This window comes from Pan paniscus, chromosome 6, assembly GCF_029289425.2.
Source record: "Pan paniscus chromosome 6, NHGRI_mPanPan1-v2.0_pri, whole genome shotgun sequence".
NCBI classification, from domain to species: domain Eukaryota; kingdom Metazoa; phylum Chordata; class Mammalia; order Primates; family Hominidae; genus Pan; species Pan paniscus.
In genome coordinates this window covers 191205361-191224957 of record NC_073255.2, presented here as the reverse complement: position 1 = coordinate 191224957, position 19597 = coordinate 191205361, and the positions used below count along the sequence as shown (strand labels likewise).

General features: G+C 47.6%; 1 protein-coding gene across 4 annotated transcripts in view; it reads right to left on the bottom strand.

Annotated features, from left to right (window-relative positions):
- Positions 1-19597, bottom strand: part of DPP6 (dipeptidyl peptidase like 6) — a 998429-nt gene that overhangs the window by 94030 nt on the left and 884802 nt on the right. For all 4 annotated transcript variants that reach the window (XM_034965319.2, XM_034965317.3, XM_034965320.2 and 1 more), the window contains exons 11-15: positions 12126-12249; positions 10416-10454; positions 4850-4957; positions 2315-2406; positions 1274-1321 (exon numbers count right to left, since the gene is read on the bottom strand). In XM_034965319.2, coding sequence (XP_034821210.1) covers positions 1274-1321; positions 2315-2406; positions 4850-4957; positions 10416-10454; positions 12126-12249 — 411 coding nt within the window. The remainder of the gene's footprint in view (positions 1-1273; positions 1322-2314; positions 2407-4849; positions 4958-10415; positions 10455-12125; positions 12250-19597) is intronic.

Sequence of the window (19597 nt, the reverse complement as noted above, 5' to 3'; positions counted from 1 at the left end):
GAGAAGACAACCTTCTCATTCTGTAATTTAGAGGACAGGGGCCACAGGCAGCCTCTCATGTTTATTAATTGGAGACATGTGGATTTCAATTTTCCTAGTAGACACACGGTGACGATGGAACGTCTACACGGAGAAGCACATCCGTGACTCTCCCTCCACTGGCTCCCTCATGCTGACCTCATCCTGTCCGCATAGCGGCCGATGGCTGGGAAGGGAGGCTGCGTTCACCAGGGGGGCTTCCCGATGTCCCAGCAGTGGGGCGGGGGCAACAGGCATTGGCTCCATTTAGACAATGCGCCACTGGCCTCAAGCCTCAGGTCTGCCCTGAACAACATCCTCTTCAGTGGCCCAGGTGCCTTTAGGTGTAACTGGCTGCAGCCCTCCCATGCAGAGGCACGGGGGAGGCAGCAGACACCCCCTCCTCACCTCTGTGGCCCTGGTAGAAAGTGCCCAGGGCTAATCTCACTTCACAACCCAAAGCCTCCTTTAGTGAGAACAGTGACTGGGCAGATGACAGGACTAAATGTAGAAGAGGGACACGCCCTAGAAAAAAAACCAGTCCCCCTCCAGGGTTCAGAACACAGCGTCCCTGCCCTCTTTGAGATTTGGAAACTTGTCCAAAGTCGCACAGTTGGGCTGTTGAGAAGGGAAATTGCCTTTAGGGCCTCATCATAAACATGAGCCTTCTACTTTATAGCTATAGAATATTTGTGATTAACCTTTTTTTTCTAATCAAATTTCACTTATCTACCCTGATCCCAAATAACTTTAGAGTGCTTCCAAACTGAGGAGCTTCGAGATCATGCTCCCTGTCTTCCTCAGGGCAGAGTTCCCCAAAGCCAGTGAGCTACAATGCCGGACAGCAGGGCCGGCCTCCTCGTGCTGACCCACGGGTTCGTTTCCAAATCACACTCTGCTCCCTACAAAAAATCTGTGGTGGGGCAGGGGGGGCAGAATTCCTCTGAGGTGACATTGAATAGAAGTGAAAAGGAAAGACGGGTTAAAGTCCATCCGTTAGCCGAAGAGGCAAGTGGGTGACGGGGAAAACCCAAGTCAACAACAGCAGAAAAATAAAGCTTCAAAAGTCTCAAAACTACCCCTTTGGTGGCCTCTGCAAGTTTCATTACTTCTCTCCAGACTCTACAGCTACTCCTCTGTGGTGGGGTCTGTCTTTGCTGCCGCCCTTTCTGAACTGCTGAAAAGGTGCAATTCTGCAAAGCCTGGATGCCCTCCTAAGGGGGAGAGCCCTGTGTGCAGGGGGAGCAGGAGTTACCTGTAGAGTTGTCGTCTCCGAGGCAGGTCCTCCGTGCTCAGGAAGTAGCTGCAAAGATCACCAAGGTGCACAGGGTTAGTTTGCTCCAGGGCACGTCTGCACTTCACATTCCTGGCACTACCTCTATGGACACTCCTCAGGGACTGTCACCACCTCTATGGACACTCCTCAGGGACTGTCACCCATGGCCTGCAGGGAGCAGCTCCCCTGTTCAGGTCCAGATACACCTGTGACCAGAGCAAGGGGTGGCCAGACACCTAAGGGCTGAGGGACACCAGTGCAGATTCCACTGGCTCCGGGTGCCCCCTGCACTGGCCTCTGCTTCGTGGCCGGAGGGTACTGTGGTTGGGGGTGACACACACCTGAATGTGGATGTGGAATTCTTTTACAAGATCACTCACCTTCTGAAGGGCAAGGAGCTGAGCACATTTAAGACAAGCTCAGACATATAGCCTGGCCCAATAAATAGTTGTTGACTCATTTTCACCTAAGACCTCCCAATGCAGAAACCTTGGCTTTTACCCCGGGAGCAGGGAGGTGAAATTACATGGTGGTAAAGTCCTCCGAACTGAGCTCCCCTCATCTGAGCCAAATCTACCCGCTACCAACTGAATAACCTGGAGCAAATTACTTATTTTTGTTTTCATTTACTTATTTTTAAAATGGGGAAAGCAGTAAACTCACCTCATGGAACTGTTGTATTCAATGAGATAATGTCTGTAAAGCACTTGGCTTAGTGCCTGGACTAGTAAAAACTCAATCAACATCAGTACTACCCCAACTACTGCCGCTAGCGTGCTTCCCTTCATGGACTGGCTACAAGCCTAATTGCGTCCTCAGGACGCCGCAGCTCTGGAAGTCGGACTGTTGAGACGGGAATCTACTATACATTTTCATGAAGAAACTAGGAGTCAGTGATGCTGCCTGAGGAGGAAAGAGGAGGCCTCCTGTGCTCCTGTACTCCATGAGTGTAATTGACAAAAAATAACAAATGTGCCCCATTGGCCAGTAAGACGGGGCAGGCCCCTGGTTCTCACTCACATCTTATTCCCCTTCTCGTCGTAGGCTAGGATCTTGGTCACGTCCCAGTCCCCGGAGGTGATGGACTGGATGTTGTCGTTGCTGCTGTTGGGCTGAAACACACAGACATGGCATCAGTAGCAGACACCGGTGTCCCGGCCCCAGCATGGCTCTTCATCCTCCAACTGTTTTGGACACCAGGTGACAGGGGCTGCCATTCTCTCTGTGGGAAGGGCTCTCTGCCCCTTCTGCCTGCTCCTCTCCTGGGAGGCAACATCCTCCTTGAGGCTTCCCAGCCAACCCCAGGCCCGCAGCCTCCCCGACCCCCGAATGTCAGTGGTGGGAACAGTGCCCTGTCCCTCTTTGGTGACGCAAATCACTTGGACCTGGCCTCCAACCATGATGGAAGCATCTCAGGAGGAGAATCAACGCTTTATAGGCCTTTTTCATTTGTAAATCTAATTAATGGAGCCATTACTGAAGGGGGACCAGTGAGGGAGGAAAGAGACAAATGCCGGGAGGTGGAGGGAAAAAGAGAGAAGAATAAACGGAGGGAGAAAGGGCGCTCCCTGCTGCCACTGACAAGGACAGTTTGAACCTGTGTTGCCACACTACAAGTTGTGCACGCGTTGTCTTTCCCTATGTGCCCCTTGAGCTAAGAAGAATGGTAACAGACAATGGTAACGACCAATGGTAACAGAAGAGAGAGACAGGGCCGTCTAGGCAGGAGCGATGTTTCAGTGGGGATTTGAAATGGGCAGCTGTTCTGGAAGGCAGGTGCCCTGGGAGGTGGGCGCAGAGCAGGTGGAGATTAAACTAGGTGGAGGGCCCAAGGCACACACTCTGTGGGCTGCAGACTCGAACATGGGGGTTGGGGGGCAGCAGGGCCTGGGGGTGCAGACAGCGTGTAGGAGAGGCTGGGGAGTTTGAAGCAGGTTTGGAAAGGGAAGGCCCTGGGGGCCCCCCGAGGGGTTCCTGGGGACCTGCAGGAGGTGGTGCCTCATGGGCAGTGCAGGAGACCTGCTTCCTGCTGGAATGTTTGATAGGGCTCTGGGCAAATGATGGCAACTTGGATAAATACAAGACTGGGAGCCAAATGAAAACACTGAAGCATTTATAAATCTTTTTTTTTTTTTTTTTTTTTTGAGACAGTGTCTCACTCTGTCACCCAGGCTGGAGTGCAGTGGCACGATCTCAGCTTACTGCAGCCTCCGCCTCCTGGGTTCAAGCAATTCTCCTACTTCAGTCTCCCAAGTAGCTGGGACTACAGGCAGGTGCCACCATGCCCAGCTAATTTTTGTTTCACCATGTTGGCCAGGCTGGTCTTGAACTCCTGACCTCAGGTAATCCACCTGTCTTGGCCTCCCAAAGTGCTGGGATTACAGGCATGAGCCACTGCACCTGGCCAGCATTTTAAAATCTTGATATAAGTGATGTAAAATAATAAACAAAAGAATTTGGATGGTAGAATGAAGACCATAGGAAAAAGCAAAGGCAACAGCTTGCAGACATTCTATCAATCGTGTCATGAAGTGCACTGAGAAAAAATTGCACCTGAACCTCCAAGAGACGCCATTTCCATCCCAGGGGTCCCGCAGCCCCCACCCTGATTCCATCCCAGGGGTTCTGCAGCCCCCACCCTGATTCCATCCCAGGGGTCCCGCAGCCCCCACCCTGATTCCATCAAAGCTGCTCTTAGTGCGGATGTTCTTGGATTTTCTTTTGAAATTGCCTTTGAGGCCTCATCATAAATATGAGCCTTCTATGTTATAGCCATAGAATATTTGTGATTAACATTTTCTCTAATCAAATTTCATTCATCTACCCTGATCCCAAATAACTTTAGACTGCCTCCAAAACTGAGGAGCTCCAAGATCATGCTTCCCTTCTTCCTCAGGGCAGAGTCCCCCAAAGTCAACACCATGGCAGCCCCATCCTGCAGGCGTGAGGCTCCCTGAGGTGACCTCTTCAGGAGACGGTGACCCCGAGATGTCTACTTTTGATCCTAGATTCACGTATATTAATCTCTGAGATTCCCTACCCAGGGATGCTCCATTCCGAACTCACCAGACCCCAGAACCAGTGAGTGATGGCTGGTAGCGGTCACATAATAAAATAATACCTGCATCCAACTCCAGGTGGAGGTAGGGCAGCATGGGAGGCTGGACCCCTGAGGGATGTTGAGTGCATGGAGCCATGCCTCAGCGGGGAGTATGTTAAGGAGACCCTCAGCAGAGGGAGAAGGAAAGGGCCCCCTGGCACAGATAGTCCTCCAACGTCCTCGGCCTTGCACTGAACAGGGGTCCCCAGGGTCTCTGCTGACCTTGGCAGAAGCGTCACTCACATTCTTGCACGTGACCAGATACAGCAAGGTTCCACCGGGCCTGGTGGGAACCTCTGCACTCACCAGCGCCATGCCCTGCCCTGCCTTCGGGAACCACCTTCAGATTCCTTGGGGTCCTCGAAAACGCAAGTGTGCCCAGCCCTAGAGGCTGTCACCCCACGGCCTCTAGCAGGCCAGTTTCTAGTTCAGCTCCAGAAACTAGCAGGACTTACCTGGGACGAGGACACTGTGATGTGATAGAATTTCCCTCGTCCTCCCTGGGGGATGGCTCTGATGAAGAAAAACTTTCGGCCATCCTTGGAGAACACAGGTTCTTCATTCTGTGGACAAAGGCCATGGATGAAACCACAACTAAAACATCATTTATTCTGAAGAGGTTGAACCAGGATAAAATACACCCCGAGATACATTTTCTATGTGATTTCTAAGGAGAGGAACAGTTGAAATAATAAGTGCTTGATGAGGCCGTCACTTTCCTCGGGAATCATGAGTCAACTGTTATGTTTTCTAAAAGAAGAAGAAGATGGAGGAATTAAGAGGCTACAGCCCCGGCAGTGGCAAATAAAAAGGCATCCCACAGTCTACACAGCACCGAGACAAAGACCAGCCCCGTGTGCATGCCAGGCTCACCAGCGAGAACAGGAACTCTGCTCTCAAAACTCAAAAGGAGGTGCTTCCTCCTTGAATTATTGCCCATTGAAACCAGAGTGTATTGTGAGATTTCTCCAGTGGCATTTATTATATATCAGAAAAAAACATTATTTTCAACAATCACAAACCAGATTTTGCCTAAAAGCAAAACCTATTCTTTCAATCCTGTCTTTTCTTCTTATTTAATACAGTTGATCTCACACTGAATAGCCCATCAAGAAGGCAAGAAAAAAAGAAAAGAAACACAAGGACAAATGCCATGGGTTCTAAAACACAGGTGGGAGGGGACAGCAGTCCCAGGGACATGCTCCACCTCGGGCCACACTGGATAACAACACTTGCTTGGATCTACTGTCTCTTTTCCCTGGAAACAGAATCAGCATGCCCAGTTTTCCCTGGGGGAAGGGTTCCGGGCTGGATTTAGGGCAGGTGTCGCCACCACCTCTGCCTGGTCCCCGGACAGCGAACAGCCAGCGGCCTCAGCCTTCCACCAGCCCACAGGGTGGCTGTTGCTTTGATGGGCGAAAAAGGATTTTGCTACCGCGGTACCTTGGCCTCTCTGAAGCCCAAGTTTGAAAGTTTCCATCCGTGAACACCAATTAGTTGGTTGCGAGATGTATTTTCTGACTCAAGGAGCTTCACACGAATGCGGGGATGAGAACAAATGGTAAATAAACCCCAGCTGGCACAAGCAAAACTCATTTCCCTACAGTGAGTGAACCCATGCAGATATGATATGCCCAGAGAAATAAACTAACGTGATTAAAATGACATTTAATCTTCATGAATATTTGCAATAAAATGGAACCTTTAATCTGCAAACATTTATTTTTCTATTTAGAGTTGGAAGCATGGTATTTAAAAGCAGAGGAAATGGAAAAACCAGCGGTTAATTTGGCTTTTAAAATGCACTTCTATTTGCCAACTGTGCGGCGGGTAGCGCTATATTCCCTCAGTTTTCTGGGGGAAATGTTTGCACGTTTGGCAGAGAAAGATACTCTAAATAAATGTAATAAATAATTAATTCTGGCCAGAAGCATTGTTTTTATAATAAGAAGGCCTCCACCGTTGTGATGTCATCTCTACCTTGTCGTGGAAACATTCCTCGGAACACAGGTGAAGCCTCTGAGTCTCTCTGAGACCCGGTTTCTCATGTGGTAAATGTATTTTTAGTGACAAAGTGCAATCAATGATTGTTGACCAGGGGACCTGGATTTTATCCTGGTTCTGTCTCTCATTTGATTTTGGGGGAAGCGTTTCTAGTCTCTCTGGATAACAGAATTTATCACACACAATGCCTGGTTTCCTCAACTCCACTCAGCAGATCTGTGAAGAAGGAGCCCTTTTGACTCATGAGAGCTTCTTTGTGAGCTATTTGTAGCATCTGTGCCAGTGTTTTTTTCCATGGTTCAGATATAATAATTTTGTCCAACCCCCCTTCCAGCCCAAATTTTGAAATCACAAAACCAAAATTCCGATGAAAGAAGAAAGACAGTCAGAAATGGATCCATGGAACCGATCCTTCAACCAAAACAATAGGCTCTGGGGTTCTATGGCAAATGCAGAGGGTTCTGGCAGAGGATCCTCGTGGGTCTGCATCAGGACTGACTCTGCAGGGTCAGCGCAGCAGTGACAGGGTGTGTATGTGGCAGGGGGGATTGCCTGCTTCTCTGGAATATTCCTAGAGGAGAGGGAACTTGGTGGGTCTCCACACATGCATTTTCCTCTTCTGTTTGGCTCATGGGGAATCTCTGCGGGTGACCATACTGAGGATTCCAGGAAGGAGTTGGGAAGAGAAGAGAGGAGGATGAACGGCTCAGATGAACAGCTCAGATGACACAAAATTAGCAGGCTCGCTACAACTCACCTCTGTTCTTGCACCGGGTCCTTGGAAGATCAGTGGACCTAAGCAGGCCGGGTCTCCCTGAGGTCTGCAGGACCTTCCGGATGCCAGTCTCTCCTGGGCCAGCTGGGGCAAGCTTCTGTGACCCATTGGAGATGGATGGGTAGAGGGCATGTGGCCTCCATGTGTCTCCCTCACTCACGCCTGCAGCCCTCCCAGGAAAACCCCCTTAGGCTCTGTCTGAAGCGGCAGCCAATGGCTTCGCTGGCAGCAGGTGGCAGGTTCAGTCTTAAAAAGTTACTAAGTTGTTCTCACAGTAACTCGAGGGATGCAGAAACATTACAGATTATTTTTGAAAAATAGGGTCCATGAATTCCTTTACGAAGAAAACAATGTCATAAGAAACTGTTTGAAATTAAATCTTCCTGCAGACTATGGAGCTGCGATCTTCACAGGTGCAGACTCACAACCTGTAGGGTCTTCAGAGACATCCTGGCCTCCCAACTGCTGCCATGGGCGGGATGCCCCAACCCAGTGTCACAATCACAACTGCAGCTGATGGGCTGACCTGACCCAGGGACGCTCCATCCCAGGAAAACACACCTGTCACAGAACCTTATGTTTCCAACTCATGGCAGCATTGCATACGTTTAAGCAGCTATTTTAAAAATTTAGCTGTGTGCTTAGTAAATGCTTTAAACTTTACATTTGAAAACAGTAAGAATTATTTTAATTCACGCCATCTTTTAAGTGTTGACTGGATTCTGCTTGGAAGGATCTGGTTTCTGGAATCCCATTCAGGCTGTCTTACCCCGCACTTTAGTAGCTGTTCTCATATGGGCGATGAGACACACAATCGCTAATACAGGAAAGTTCTGCTGACGACCTCGGCTCTGTAGCTACTCTGCAGAGCTAATGAAGTGAGCGCTGGAGGACAGAACCACGGCCCCCCATGGGCCTCCAGGGACCATGCACTCTGCCGTCCATCCAGAGGGCAGGTGGCCAGCTGGGAAGCCAGCTCCCCCTGTGAGAATGCCTCTTGAGGGGGACAGGGAAGCAGAGTGTGCATGTCCACCTTGCTTTCCCATAGCCTCCCTGCCCCCAACAAAGAATCACGTCCCTCACCTCCTCCTGTTCAAACACAAAGTGGGCCTGGCATAGGGCCTCCTGCTCCATGTCCACCACGCTTTTTCTGGCTCCCACTCCCACCAACACCCGAATACTTCAGCAATGCTTCTGAATGTCTGAGGATCACCCTCGTAGCCTGCACAATGGACGTAATGTGAACATCTCATCTCCCTGTCTAGGATGTACCATCTTTAAGAGCTCATGCTCTAGCTTATTAATTTTTTAAAAAATTGTTGAGGTAAAATTCCCATAACACAAAAGAAAACATACTAATAAAAGTGAACAATTGAGTGGCATTTAGTCCATTCACAATGACGTGCAGCCACCTCTATCTAGTTCCAAAACATTTCCACCACCCCAAAATAAACCCCTGTTCATTAAGCTGTTCCTCTCCATACTCCCCCGGCCTTGGGACACCACTGATCAGCTTTCTGTGTCTATGAGTTTATTTATTCTGGATATTTTATATAGATGGAATTGTACAATAAGGTAGCCTTTTGTATCTGTTATTAGATGTGCTTTTCACAACAGCCAAAAGGTAGACAGAACCCAAATGTCCATCAACAGACAAACAAACTGGAATATACTGGAATACTATTTCAGTTCTTCTTACGGCTGAATAATATTCCAGTATATGTATTATATTGTATATATATGTATATATACATATAACACACACACATACATATGTATAATATTCCAGGATATATACTACATACGTATTCTGGAATATTATTCAGCCATAAGAAGGAATAAAATTCTGACACACACCACAATGTGTGCTCAGTGATAGTAGCCGACTCATTTTTTGAAATCCACAGCCTAGCATGGTGCCTGGTAAGATCCATAAATATTGGTTGAACACATGATATATAGATAATGGAGTTTACAAAATGTTCCTTTCATTGTAATCTCTCTGACAATTTGTCTAATGTGAGATGAACATCACAATACTATTTTTGATATGTATGCTTATATGCTTATATGTTTGGTCCAGGTGGCATTCAAGAACTTTCCAGCATGCTAATGTTTGAGGGTTCCCTAAGTCTTCCCTCTTCCCGATATCTTCTTGGCTTGGACTTGGCACCCAAATTGGGACATGTAAAATGAAAGTGGCCATGTGGAACCATTCCTCTTGTGAATAAGATTGACACAGAGCAGAAACAGGATACATTTCGGAGCAGCCCGTCTGTTGATGAGGCTCTGACTTCTGAGATAATTATATTCCTGACTCCACAGGCAGAAGCAGCAGCCCAGCATCTATAGTGCTGGAATGTTCTTGGAGAGCCATGGCGATAGTTTTGTCCAGCTTCAGTTATTTTCCATAAATAGGATCCACCATATCGATGAAGAAGCATACCTGTGTCTCTACCATAATTCATGAGACTCAAGTCTGGCTTGACTTTTTCCAGAGTCTTTAAGACAATTTTCATCCCCTTAGGAAGGATAAGGAGACAGGAAGCTTCCAAAGCTTTTTCACCTGTTCTTCTTAGTGTCAGAGTGTGGAATGAGACAAAAAGGCTTGAAGAAAGAAAATACTGATACTTTTTGTGCAAGTTTAATTTAGAAAAAATTGTCTCAGAATGATTTACCTGGGCTTCTCCTGATCTCTTTTGGTCTCAAGTTCCTAGAGTCTGTTTTAATGTGTGTTCCTTTATCTGAGTTAGGGATGAAGACTCTCCAGAGATGGTTTGCAGTTATGTCCCTGAGGACGGGTCTTACGGAATCACAGAGGAGGTGACTCCAAATGAGACACCAACAAAACCACCCCTGGCAATAAACAGGGATATCCACCACTTTTCCACCCTTTCACTATAGTAGATTATGTTAAGCCACCTTTGATGGACTGTTCATTTTCAATTCAGCAAGGTGCTGGCATCTAACTGCAAGCTGAGGTCTCACCAAACATTCCATGCTCTGAAGAGCCGTGATTTTCACACGACCCTCCCTGGAACTCGGATTCTCCTGGAGCTCTCTGGGCAACCCTGGAGAACGGGAGGCACCGTGAGCAGAGCCGGCACGCTGTCTGTTTCTGCCTGGGGAGCCCTGTGTGATTTACTCTGAGAAGCCATTCTGCTGTTGTCGAAGCTCTGAGGGCCAGCCCTGGGGTGAATCGGGTGGAGGTGACAGTGGGGACCCGGACATGCAGTAGTTACCTGTCTGTGGAGCCAGGCCTCACTTTCATCCTCGTGTTTCTGAAATGAAATGAGAGCATTAGACAAGAGGGTTTTTCTTTTCTTTTTTTTTTTTGCATGTATTGTGTCTGTGACCGACAGTGCAGGAAACAATTTGGCTTCACCTACACGGCCGCTGCACAAGCATTGCACAGCTGCCACGGCAGCTCTGGGAGGAGGCAATCCCGAGCTCTCCTCTTTGTCTCGTGCGTGGCTCGGAGCCAAACACAAGCGTCCTCGAATGAGAAAATGCCACTATCCCTAGCAACAAGGACAAACCCGTGGTGGAAAAGAACCCTCTGGGGGAAGATGGCACGTGTACCAGGGGGCGGTCATCACTGCCCGGGCATGTGTCCATCTAATAGTGAACCTCAGGCTACACTGAGTCAGAACATTGGACATTGTGTCCAGATCCCATTCTGGAATACTGAGTAACACTCCTGGTGGACCAGAAACCCTTTCAAAGGGGCTAAAGCATAGAGGAAAAGTAGGTCTCACAGTGGTCTATGGAAAGGTGCAAACAAAAGAAAAACAAAACTCCAGACACCAAACTCAAGCTGTGCAGCACACACGTGTCACCTGGAGGCGCTGTGGGCCTGGTACTGGCGCAGACTGGACCTCCGGGCCCTGGAGCAGGCCTCTGTCCTGGGTTATAGCAGGAAGTAGTGTTTGCCACTGACACTCAAGGCTCAGGGGCATGGAGAAGTTGCAGATTACAAGCCATTTTTAGCTGCCTGCTTTGTGTCCTCACGTTCCTTCCTTCCCCTCAAGCAAGCTCATCAGAATAGCCTGGAATCCGCCCCAGGTTAGATAAAAGGTCAGGCAAGACTGACCACCTTAGAAACAATCACTGTGCTTAGGATCTCAGGCACAGCTGTCGTGTTAGGAGCCTCTCAAGTAAATATGCCTGCAAGCCTTGGCCCCCCTCAGCCGGGAGACAGAAACTTAAGATCAAAAAGGAGTTCCTGAAAGGCCTGCCTGAATGTATTAATCGATATTATTTGATGTTTACAAAACCCGCCACAAGGTGACCTGCTTCTGGGGGCCCTGATGGAGCAGCGTGGGGTGGGGGTGGGGGGGCCCATCCCATGGGGCGAGGGTGAGGCCGTGGGCCGCCTGCCTGCTCCACCCGGGCAACCTCTCTTACACTTCATTTTTCCTTTGCTCACTCTTTGAGCATTTTAATTTTCTTTCCCCTACGTTTACCTTCTCTCACTACACACTGAGTCGGCCTGAGACTCCTAGAAACATGGCTGGCCTCACCAGGACGTGGGGAGGGACGCACGCCTGGAGCCCGCTGGGGGAGGCCGTCGGCGCGGTCTGGGGAAAGGCAGTGCCCCTCCTCTCCGAGCATCAGCTGCAACGAGGAGGACGCTCACTTAGGTCACAGCGGTGAGCGCGGATAAAGGGAAGCAACACTCAGTGAACTGCGGACGGCGTCCAGGTGCCAGGCACGGGGTGCCTCTGGCAATTCACGGATGGGTTCGGCCGGGTCTGCGGCAGCGCCTGCATCAGCCACGAGGTGGCAGCCACGCCGGAGCCGGGACTCTGCGCCGCAGGCTCCCCGCAGCAGCTGGGCGGCGGGTCCCCAAGTCCCAGGCCCGAGGGCTGAGACGACTCTGGCGCCACCTCGGGCGCGTCTGACCATCGGTTCTTCACCCGTCTCCCCTCCACCCCCACAGCCCCGCGTACCTTTGTGCAGACCCCCGTGGTGGCGTCGCAGAGGGTGAGGATGGACACGTTCTGCGCCCGGTTCAGCCAGGTCACGGCGACCTTGGTGCTGGTGGCCCACTTCACCATGGTGATGTAGTACTCCCTGGAAACGCCAAACACAGCATGAGCAGCTTGGCAGGACCCCCGCACGACAGAAGCCAGGGGACCGCCGACCCCAGCCCTGGACACGACACGGGAGCCGGGGGCCGGAGCCAGTGGTGACACAGCCGGCCTGCGAGCTTCTGAAATCTGGCTTATAAAGAATCTGCACTGGCGCGGGACTCTGAGGGGCCGCCCAGTCATTACCTCTTGCTAAATAAACCCAAAGACACTGGGAGTTGCATGTCACTGCGTGTGGCTGCCCTGGGGGTGAGGGGTGTGGGGGCTGCTCCGTGGGTTTTGAGGTCTCGTCTCTCCAGCTGATGCCTTGACTTTCACACCGCAGTACCAGGCAAACGCACAACTAACCACCTGACCGGGCAGCGAGGGGTCCGGGGAGGCGGGACAGAGAAAGAACTGGAAAAGGGCTGGCGGGAGGCCCCAGAGAGTGACACAGGGTGAGAAGCATCCCAGCCTGGGCTGTTGAAGGCTCCATTCTCTAATTCCTCCTCCTTAAAGATAAAATACCCAGGGACACTCTCTAGCTAATTAGGGAAATTGGTTCATGGCTCTGGGCTTCAGGCGAACTTGGTTTGATATCTTAAGGGTCATGCGCCTGATTCTGCCCAAACCTGAAACTACCACAGGCTCTGTGCGGCTCTCTACTTAGCCCGAGGGGTACCGGGGCTTCTGGGAATTCATCCAGTCACCCAGAGCCCTCCAAAAACCAGATTAAAAAATACAATTTTACATTTAAGAGGAAGAAGAAAGTGTTGAGAAAATTAATGCCCCAAAAAGACTATCCCCAGGTGAATCCCAGAATGTTCTAGAAGCCAGCTAATGCGCGTTCAATCATTCACCCCTTCTCTATCTATAATGAGATCTACTGTTCAGAATGATTACTTTGTGGTCTTACAAGATCTTTTATCACTAAAGACAGCAGTACATTCACTAGACAATTCCTGGCGAGCCAGAGAGCGACCTCACTACACTTAATAATTATTTTAACAGTAACGACTACAGCCAGATGCCTTGGCTGGAGCCTCAGTTAACCAGGAGATTCCAGTGCCACATCTCCCCCATTTCCCACAATTAAAACTTGTTAATCAAGGTTCTTAATAACTTGACCTAAATCAGGACCATGTGGCAAACAGAAGGAACAGCGGCAAGCCGGTGAGGGCCTAAGACAGGCGGCTGCTGGTGCATGGCCAGGAGGGGAGGTCTGCAGCTGCCCACTGTGGTCATGGGGAGTTCCTGAGGACTGGGGTGGTGAGGAGGCACATAACCCGTGAACACAGGAGGGGCGCTCAGCTGTAATCCAGCTCTCATGCCTTTCAACCTGCTCCATTTCTGTGATGTCTGAAACATGGTTGCTTTTCTTCCCACCATCTGCTCCCCATACTGGCCCGTCCTAGAGCCTGGCCTGCCCTAGAACCTGGCTTGCATGTCCACAGGGACCATGCCCTCCCCCCTGCTCTCCATCCTGGCCCTGGCACTGACAGGTGGCACATCCTGCCAGCAACATTCAACAAAGGTCCTGCTTTGCTGTTTCACGGCCCAAAGGCAGGGACAGGCATTTATAATGATGGGATTTGGTCATTATTTACAATCATAAGAAAAAAATATATGTCACTTGTCCTTAAATATAATTCAGCGTCTCTGCCTAGCCCTTGCTTTACATAGAACACTTTTATTTTTTAATGATGTTGTAACTGGTCTTGAGTCCACACTGGAGGACGCTGAAGCGTGTGCAGGCAAACTGCCATTTATAAAACCATCAGATCTCATGAGAACTTATTCCCTACCATGGGACGTGTGTGAGAGCCACCTGGGGCCTGTGGTTGCAGATTCCATGTCCACAATGGGGGCAGTGGCGAAGCCACAGGGTACCCTGCACTTACTCTCTCAGCAAACACATTTCGTCTGCATGCAATCAAGAAAGAAAATGTAAGGTCTCCCGGAATGACTATTTTTTCCCTCTATGTCCTTCATGCTAATTAGGAAGAATGCTGCTTTTGTTCTCAATTGTTGGAAACATTCATTCATCCTATGCTTCTTTCTGCTTTTTATAGTGTTCTTTTGTACAAATAATCTTCATCTAGGCCAAATATGACTACACACTATTCTTAGTTTTTCTATTTCTTAATTTGGAAGTGAAATGTTATAAATGAAAATGAGATGGATGCAAACTTTCTCTTGATGCCTCCAGAACAAATCATGCTGGAAATGTCACTAGGCTGAGTACCACTGGATGGAACCAGGGGGCTGGGGTGTGCAGCATCAACAGCAGTGACATGGCCCGCGGAGTCACAGTACTGTTCCTGCTTAAAGCTTTTGGCCACAAAACGTGGACACACAGGGACAAGCCTGCTTCATGGCTTTAGAAGGAGGCAAGGATGTGTTACTCTGGTGTGGTTTGTTATTTTCTAGAAGTAGCCACCACACTGTTTCTTTACTCAGAGCCTGATACGGTTTGGCCATGTCCCCTCGCCCCCGCAACCCCCCCCCCCCACCCCCCCCCCGGCAAAATCTCACCTTGAATTGTAATAATCCCCACATGTCAAGGGCGGGGCCAGGTGTAGACAATTGAATCATGCGGGTGGTTTCCCCCATGCTGTTCCCATGGTAGGGAATAAGTTCTCACGAGATCTGATGGTTTTATAAATGGCAGTCTCCCTGCACACGCTGTCTTGCCTGCCACCCGGTAAGACACACCTTTGCCCTTCTTTCGTCTTCCACCATGATTGTGAGGCCTCCCCAGCCATGTGGAACTGAGTCTATGAAACCTCTCTCTTTCTAAATTACCCAGTCTCAGGTATGTCTTTATTTTATTTATTTATTTTTATTTTTATTTTTTTGAGACAGAGTCTCACTCTATTCCCCAGGCTGGAGTGCAGTGGCACAATATCTTGGCTCACTGCAACCTGTACCTCCCAGGTTCAAGCGATTCTCATGCCTCAGCCTCCCAAGTAGTTGGGATTACAGATGTCTGCCACCATGCCTGGCTAATTTTTGTGTTTTTAGTAGAGATGGGGTTTCACCATGTTGGCCAGGCTGGTCTCAAATTCCTGACCTCAAGTAATCTGCCAGCCTCGGCCTCCTAAAGTGCTGGGACTACAGGCATGGACCACCGTGCCCAGCCTCAAGTATGTGTTTATTAGCAGTGTGAGAACTGACTAATATAGAGCCCCAAGTAAAATGTCCAGTTACATAAAGTGAGTGCTAGATCATCTCTTTTTTCCCTCCCTCCCTCCCCTCCCCTCCCTCCCTCCTTCCTTTCCTCTCCCTCCCTCCCTCCTTTCCTTCCTTCTCTTAGTTTGTAATATGAGGCTGTTGCACTGAGGAAAAATATAATTGTACTAAAAATTAGGACAGTTAAATGTGGACCCACTCTGCCTCGTGGCTCATCCCTGGGTCGAGGGGCAGAATGTGGCTCACCTCAGAGGCCTGAGAAAGCCTTGGTTCTACAACTAATTCTATAAGGTGCTTCAACCCTCAGCTTCCTCATTTGTGTAATGTGAATTTTTAAAGCCTGGTGGCACCCTTAGAGATGTTATGGTGATGAAATACAGTGTGAAATATTTTTAAAAACCCAAAACAATAAACACTATTAATGGAATTTATAAAGATTATATAATAAGATATCTTTTTACATACATGCATCCATAAGGGCTCCACCTCTATGTAAGGAAGCCGAGATTCTCACATTTTGGGCAGTTCTTTGCCTCTTCTAATCCTGTTGCCATTTATCATAAAGCTTTTGGGCCCCTTGTGCCGACTTGCCCTGAGAGCTTGATGCTGCCTCATGACCCGCATAGCAACATCTCATCTCTAGTCAACATTTCCTAAGTCCATGAGTTGCATCAGTGACTATGCCTGGTGCCAAATGCACTTGATTTTTTATGTTTTTTAGACGGAGTCTCGCTCTGTTGCCCAGGCTGGAGTGCAGTGGTGTGATCTCAGCTCACTGCAACCTCCGCCTCCTGGGTTCAAGTGATTCTCATGCCTCAGCCTACCAAATAGCTGGGATTACAGGTGCCTGCTACCATGCCCGGCTAATTTTTGCATTCTTAGTAGAGATGGGGTTTCACCATGTTGCCCAGGCTGGTCTTGAACTCCTGGCCTCAAGTGATCCACCTGCCTTGGCCTCCCAAAGTGCTGGGATGACAAGCATCAGCCACTGTGCCTGGCCCCAAATACATTTTAGTTATTTTCTAAAAATCAAGTCGGTGTACAAGGGTGAAGCATCACCACCAACAGGGCAATCTTGAAGGCGTTCTAGCAGCTTTCTGGGGACAAGGTAGGCACCTTGCGAGGCAGCGACGCTTTGGACAAAGGGACATTCTTTTGCTCTATAAGGTTTGTAGTCACACTTTTGCTGCTGGAAGGGAAAATAAAACATTTACTTGCTCAAAAACAGCACACCATACACCACATCGAGTGTGGACTCTCCAGACAGAGGTCTCCAGCAAGCAGTGGTGCCTGGCCGGCAGAGGGAGACCTTTACTAACTTTGTGTTATCATGTCTAAAAAGACACACAGAAATGATGAAAAGTCACAATGCCATTAGAAATGAATGTTGAAAATCTCTAACTGCAATACAGATGGCACTGGTGAAACCAGACAAGGTCTTGCCCAGTTTCTTCCCTGTAGGGAACAGGGCAGCCCCAGCCATGAGAACACAGAAGGAAAAGGTTTTTCTCTTCCCCACTGTACTATTCTTCCCTCAGAAATGCTGGGCTCACACCAGCCACAGATTTGGAAAGTCAAACCTTTGCTAAATGGGTGTTAAGGAAGATTGTAATTTTCCATGTGTACTAATTTACATAGAATGTCAAAGAAAAATTCTTAGGAAGGTAGAAAAAAAAATGTCAACTCAGCCCAGACGATCCATGCCAGATGCACATGGGTTAGACTGTCTTCCAGATTTACACCGGAGAAGAGCTCAGTGGCACCTAAAAAGTCAGAACACAGAGTCAAAGGTGACTCTCACCCTTTGTCTGTGGCCAGGTATCAGGTGTGGGAGGCATTCTCCTTCCTGAGGTGCGGAACTGTGAGGGTCAAATGGTGCAGAATAAAGGAAAGGGAAGTCACACTAAAAATAAAGAGAACAGAATTCTAAAAGTCCAAGATAAGATCAAAAAGGGAGATGAGGGGGCTGCAAGGAAACTAAAACTAAAATTAGAAAAATTTGGGTCAGGAAAATTGAGGAAAATGTGGGAGGTTCTCCCACAAGGCAGAGGAAGGTGACACGGAGGTGTAAAGAAGAAGATGAGCCTTCCTACCGGCTGGGAAGAGCAGTGCTTCTACAGAGAAACCAGAGTGGCTACAGACACGATAACCAAAGACAAAGAGGACGAGACTTCTGTGTAGGAAAAAAGACCCGAATGTGAAGACTAAAAGGGATTTCCCACATTCCAGGGAAAATAATGAAACATCTAAATATGTTGTGCTAGAACCTTTGAGTTATAGGAAAACCGAAATTCCACAATAATCTAGTAATAAGGAAATAAGTTTTGACAAAGGATCAAAATTTAGGCTGATCTGAAGCTTCTCCTCCTTTCTGTCTATTGCTAATACTAAATGTTTAATATTTCAATGTGTTTTTTTAACAACCAATATATTTTTGTATTAAAGTGTATCTTCTACTTTTTTTTTTTTTTTTTGAGGCAGAGTCTCACTCTGTCACCCAGGCTAGAGTGCAGTGGCACGATCTCAGCTCACTGCAACCTCCACTTCCTGGGTTCAAGCGATTGTCCTGCCTCAGTCTCCCGAATAGCTGAGATTACAGGTGTGCGCCACCACGCCCGGCTTATTTTTGTATTTTTAGTAGAGACGGGGTTTCGCCTTGTTGGCCAGGTTGGCCTCAAACTCCTGACTTCAACTGATCCGCCAGCCTCAGCCTCCCAAAGTGCTGGGATTACAGGGGTGAGCCACTGTGCCCGGCCTTATCTTTTACTTGAATATATTCTACACTGACTTATGAAGGCAACTCAAAATTAATGGCTCAAAATTAAAAACTCAACATGTAAAAAAAAGTAATCTCTAAAATCAGTTCATCCATAGCTAGTTCTAAACTACTATCAATTTGATGATAAATTCAAATTAAGTGATAAAAATAATATAAAGAAATACTGGGCAAATAGTTTGTAGGATCATAAGCATTTAGTAAATTGCAAAAAGAAGGCTAAAAACAAAACATAGCAGCATTACACATGATGAAATGGAAGGATATTATTTAGAAAAAAGGAATAGAAACACCTATGTTTCTGGAATAAGAGAAAAGACATGGTAAAGTTTTCAAAATGGTGATCAGTTTGGAAAGAACTGAATTTATTATATTTAACCTTCATAATGGCAGAGACCATACCCACCTTATTCATTTGTATATTTTTTAGCACCTTACATAGGGCTTCACACATGGTAAATACTTAATATTGGTTAAAGAAATGAATTTAATTTTAATAGCAAGCCAATGAATTTCTTTTCAGTAGAGAGTCAAATAAAATAATTCTGAAGTTCGCATATAAGAAGAAATAGATAGGTGGTTTTAAAAAGGAAGCATAGGGAAAGGGGATTTATTTTTTAAAGTTGCTAATAATAAGCGTATTTCTGGAACCACCTGACATCTGACTGAGGCAACCATCAGTAGTGGACAGGCACCTTTAATGCACACTGGTTTGTATGATAATTTTACATTTAATAAAGATGTCATTCCAAATCAGTAGGGAAAGGAAGACTTCCACAATCGATGGTGTTGGGAAAATGGCTTAATCATTTTTTTTTAAAAACCCAAATAAATGAAGAACAAATATACATTTCCAGAAAAGAACTCTCAAAGGATAATTTATCAAATTTCTCACAGTAGTTACCTACGGGTAGTGTGATGTGCAATGACAAGGGATTATTATTTTCCATACTGCATAGGTTACTTTTTAAACAAGAAGATGGTTATTAAGAAAACACTGGAAGTCTCCAACTTAAGTTAGTAGATTTATCACATTAGTTTGTTTTCCCTCCAGAAACCTAATTGCAATGATAATAAAGAAATAAAATATATGTACAATAATAAAGACAACAGGGGAGGGCTGAGAGATTTCATGTTTCTGGAAGACAGAAAGTAGATAGAAGGGTCATGAGGGATGAGTCAGGCTGGAGGGCACAGCAACCTGGACACTTGCAGAGCTGAAACCTCAGAGAGAATCATGGGGACTCAGAGCTCCAGGTAAAGCATCGTATGAGACTCAGAAATGCAGTTCAAACAGGAGGAACAATTGAAAGTATATGGATGAAACGGTGATAAGCGAAAAGAAAACACACACATAGATATATTATTTCAAAATTCAAAAAGC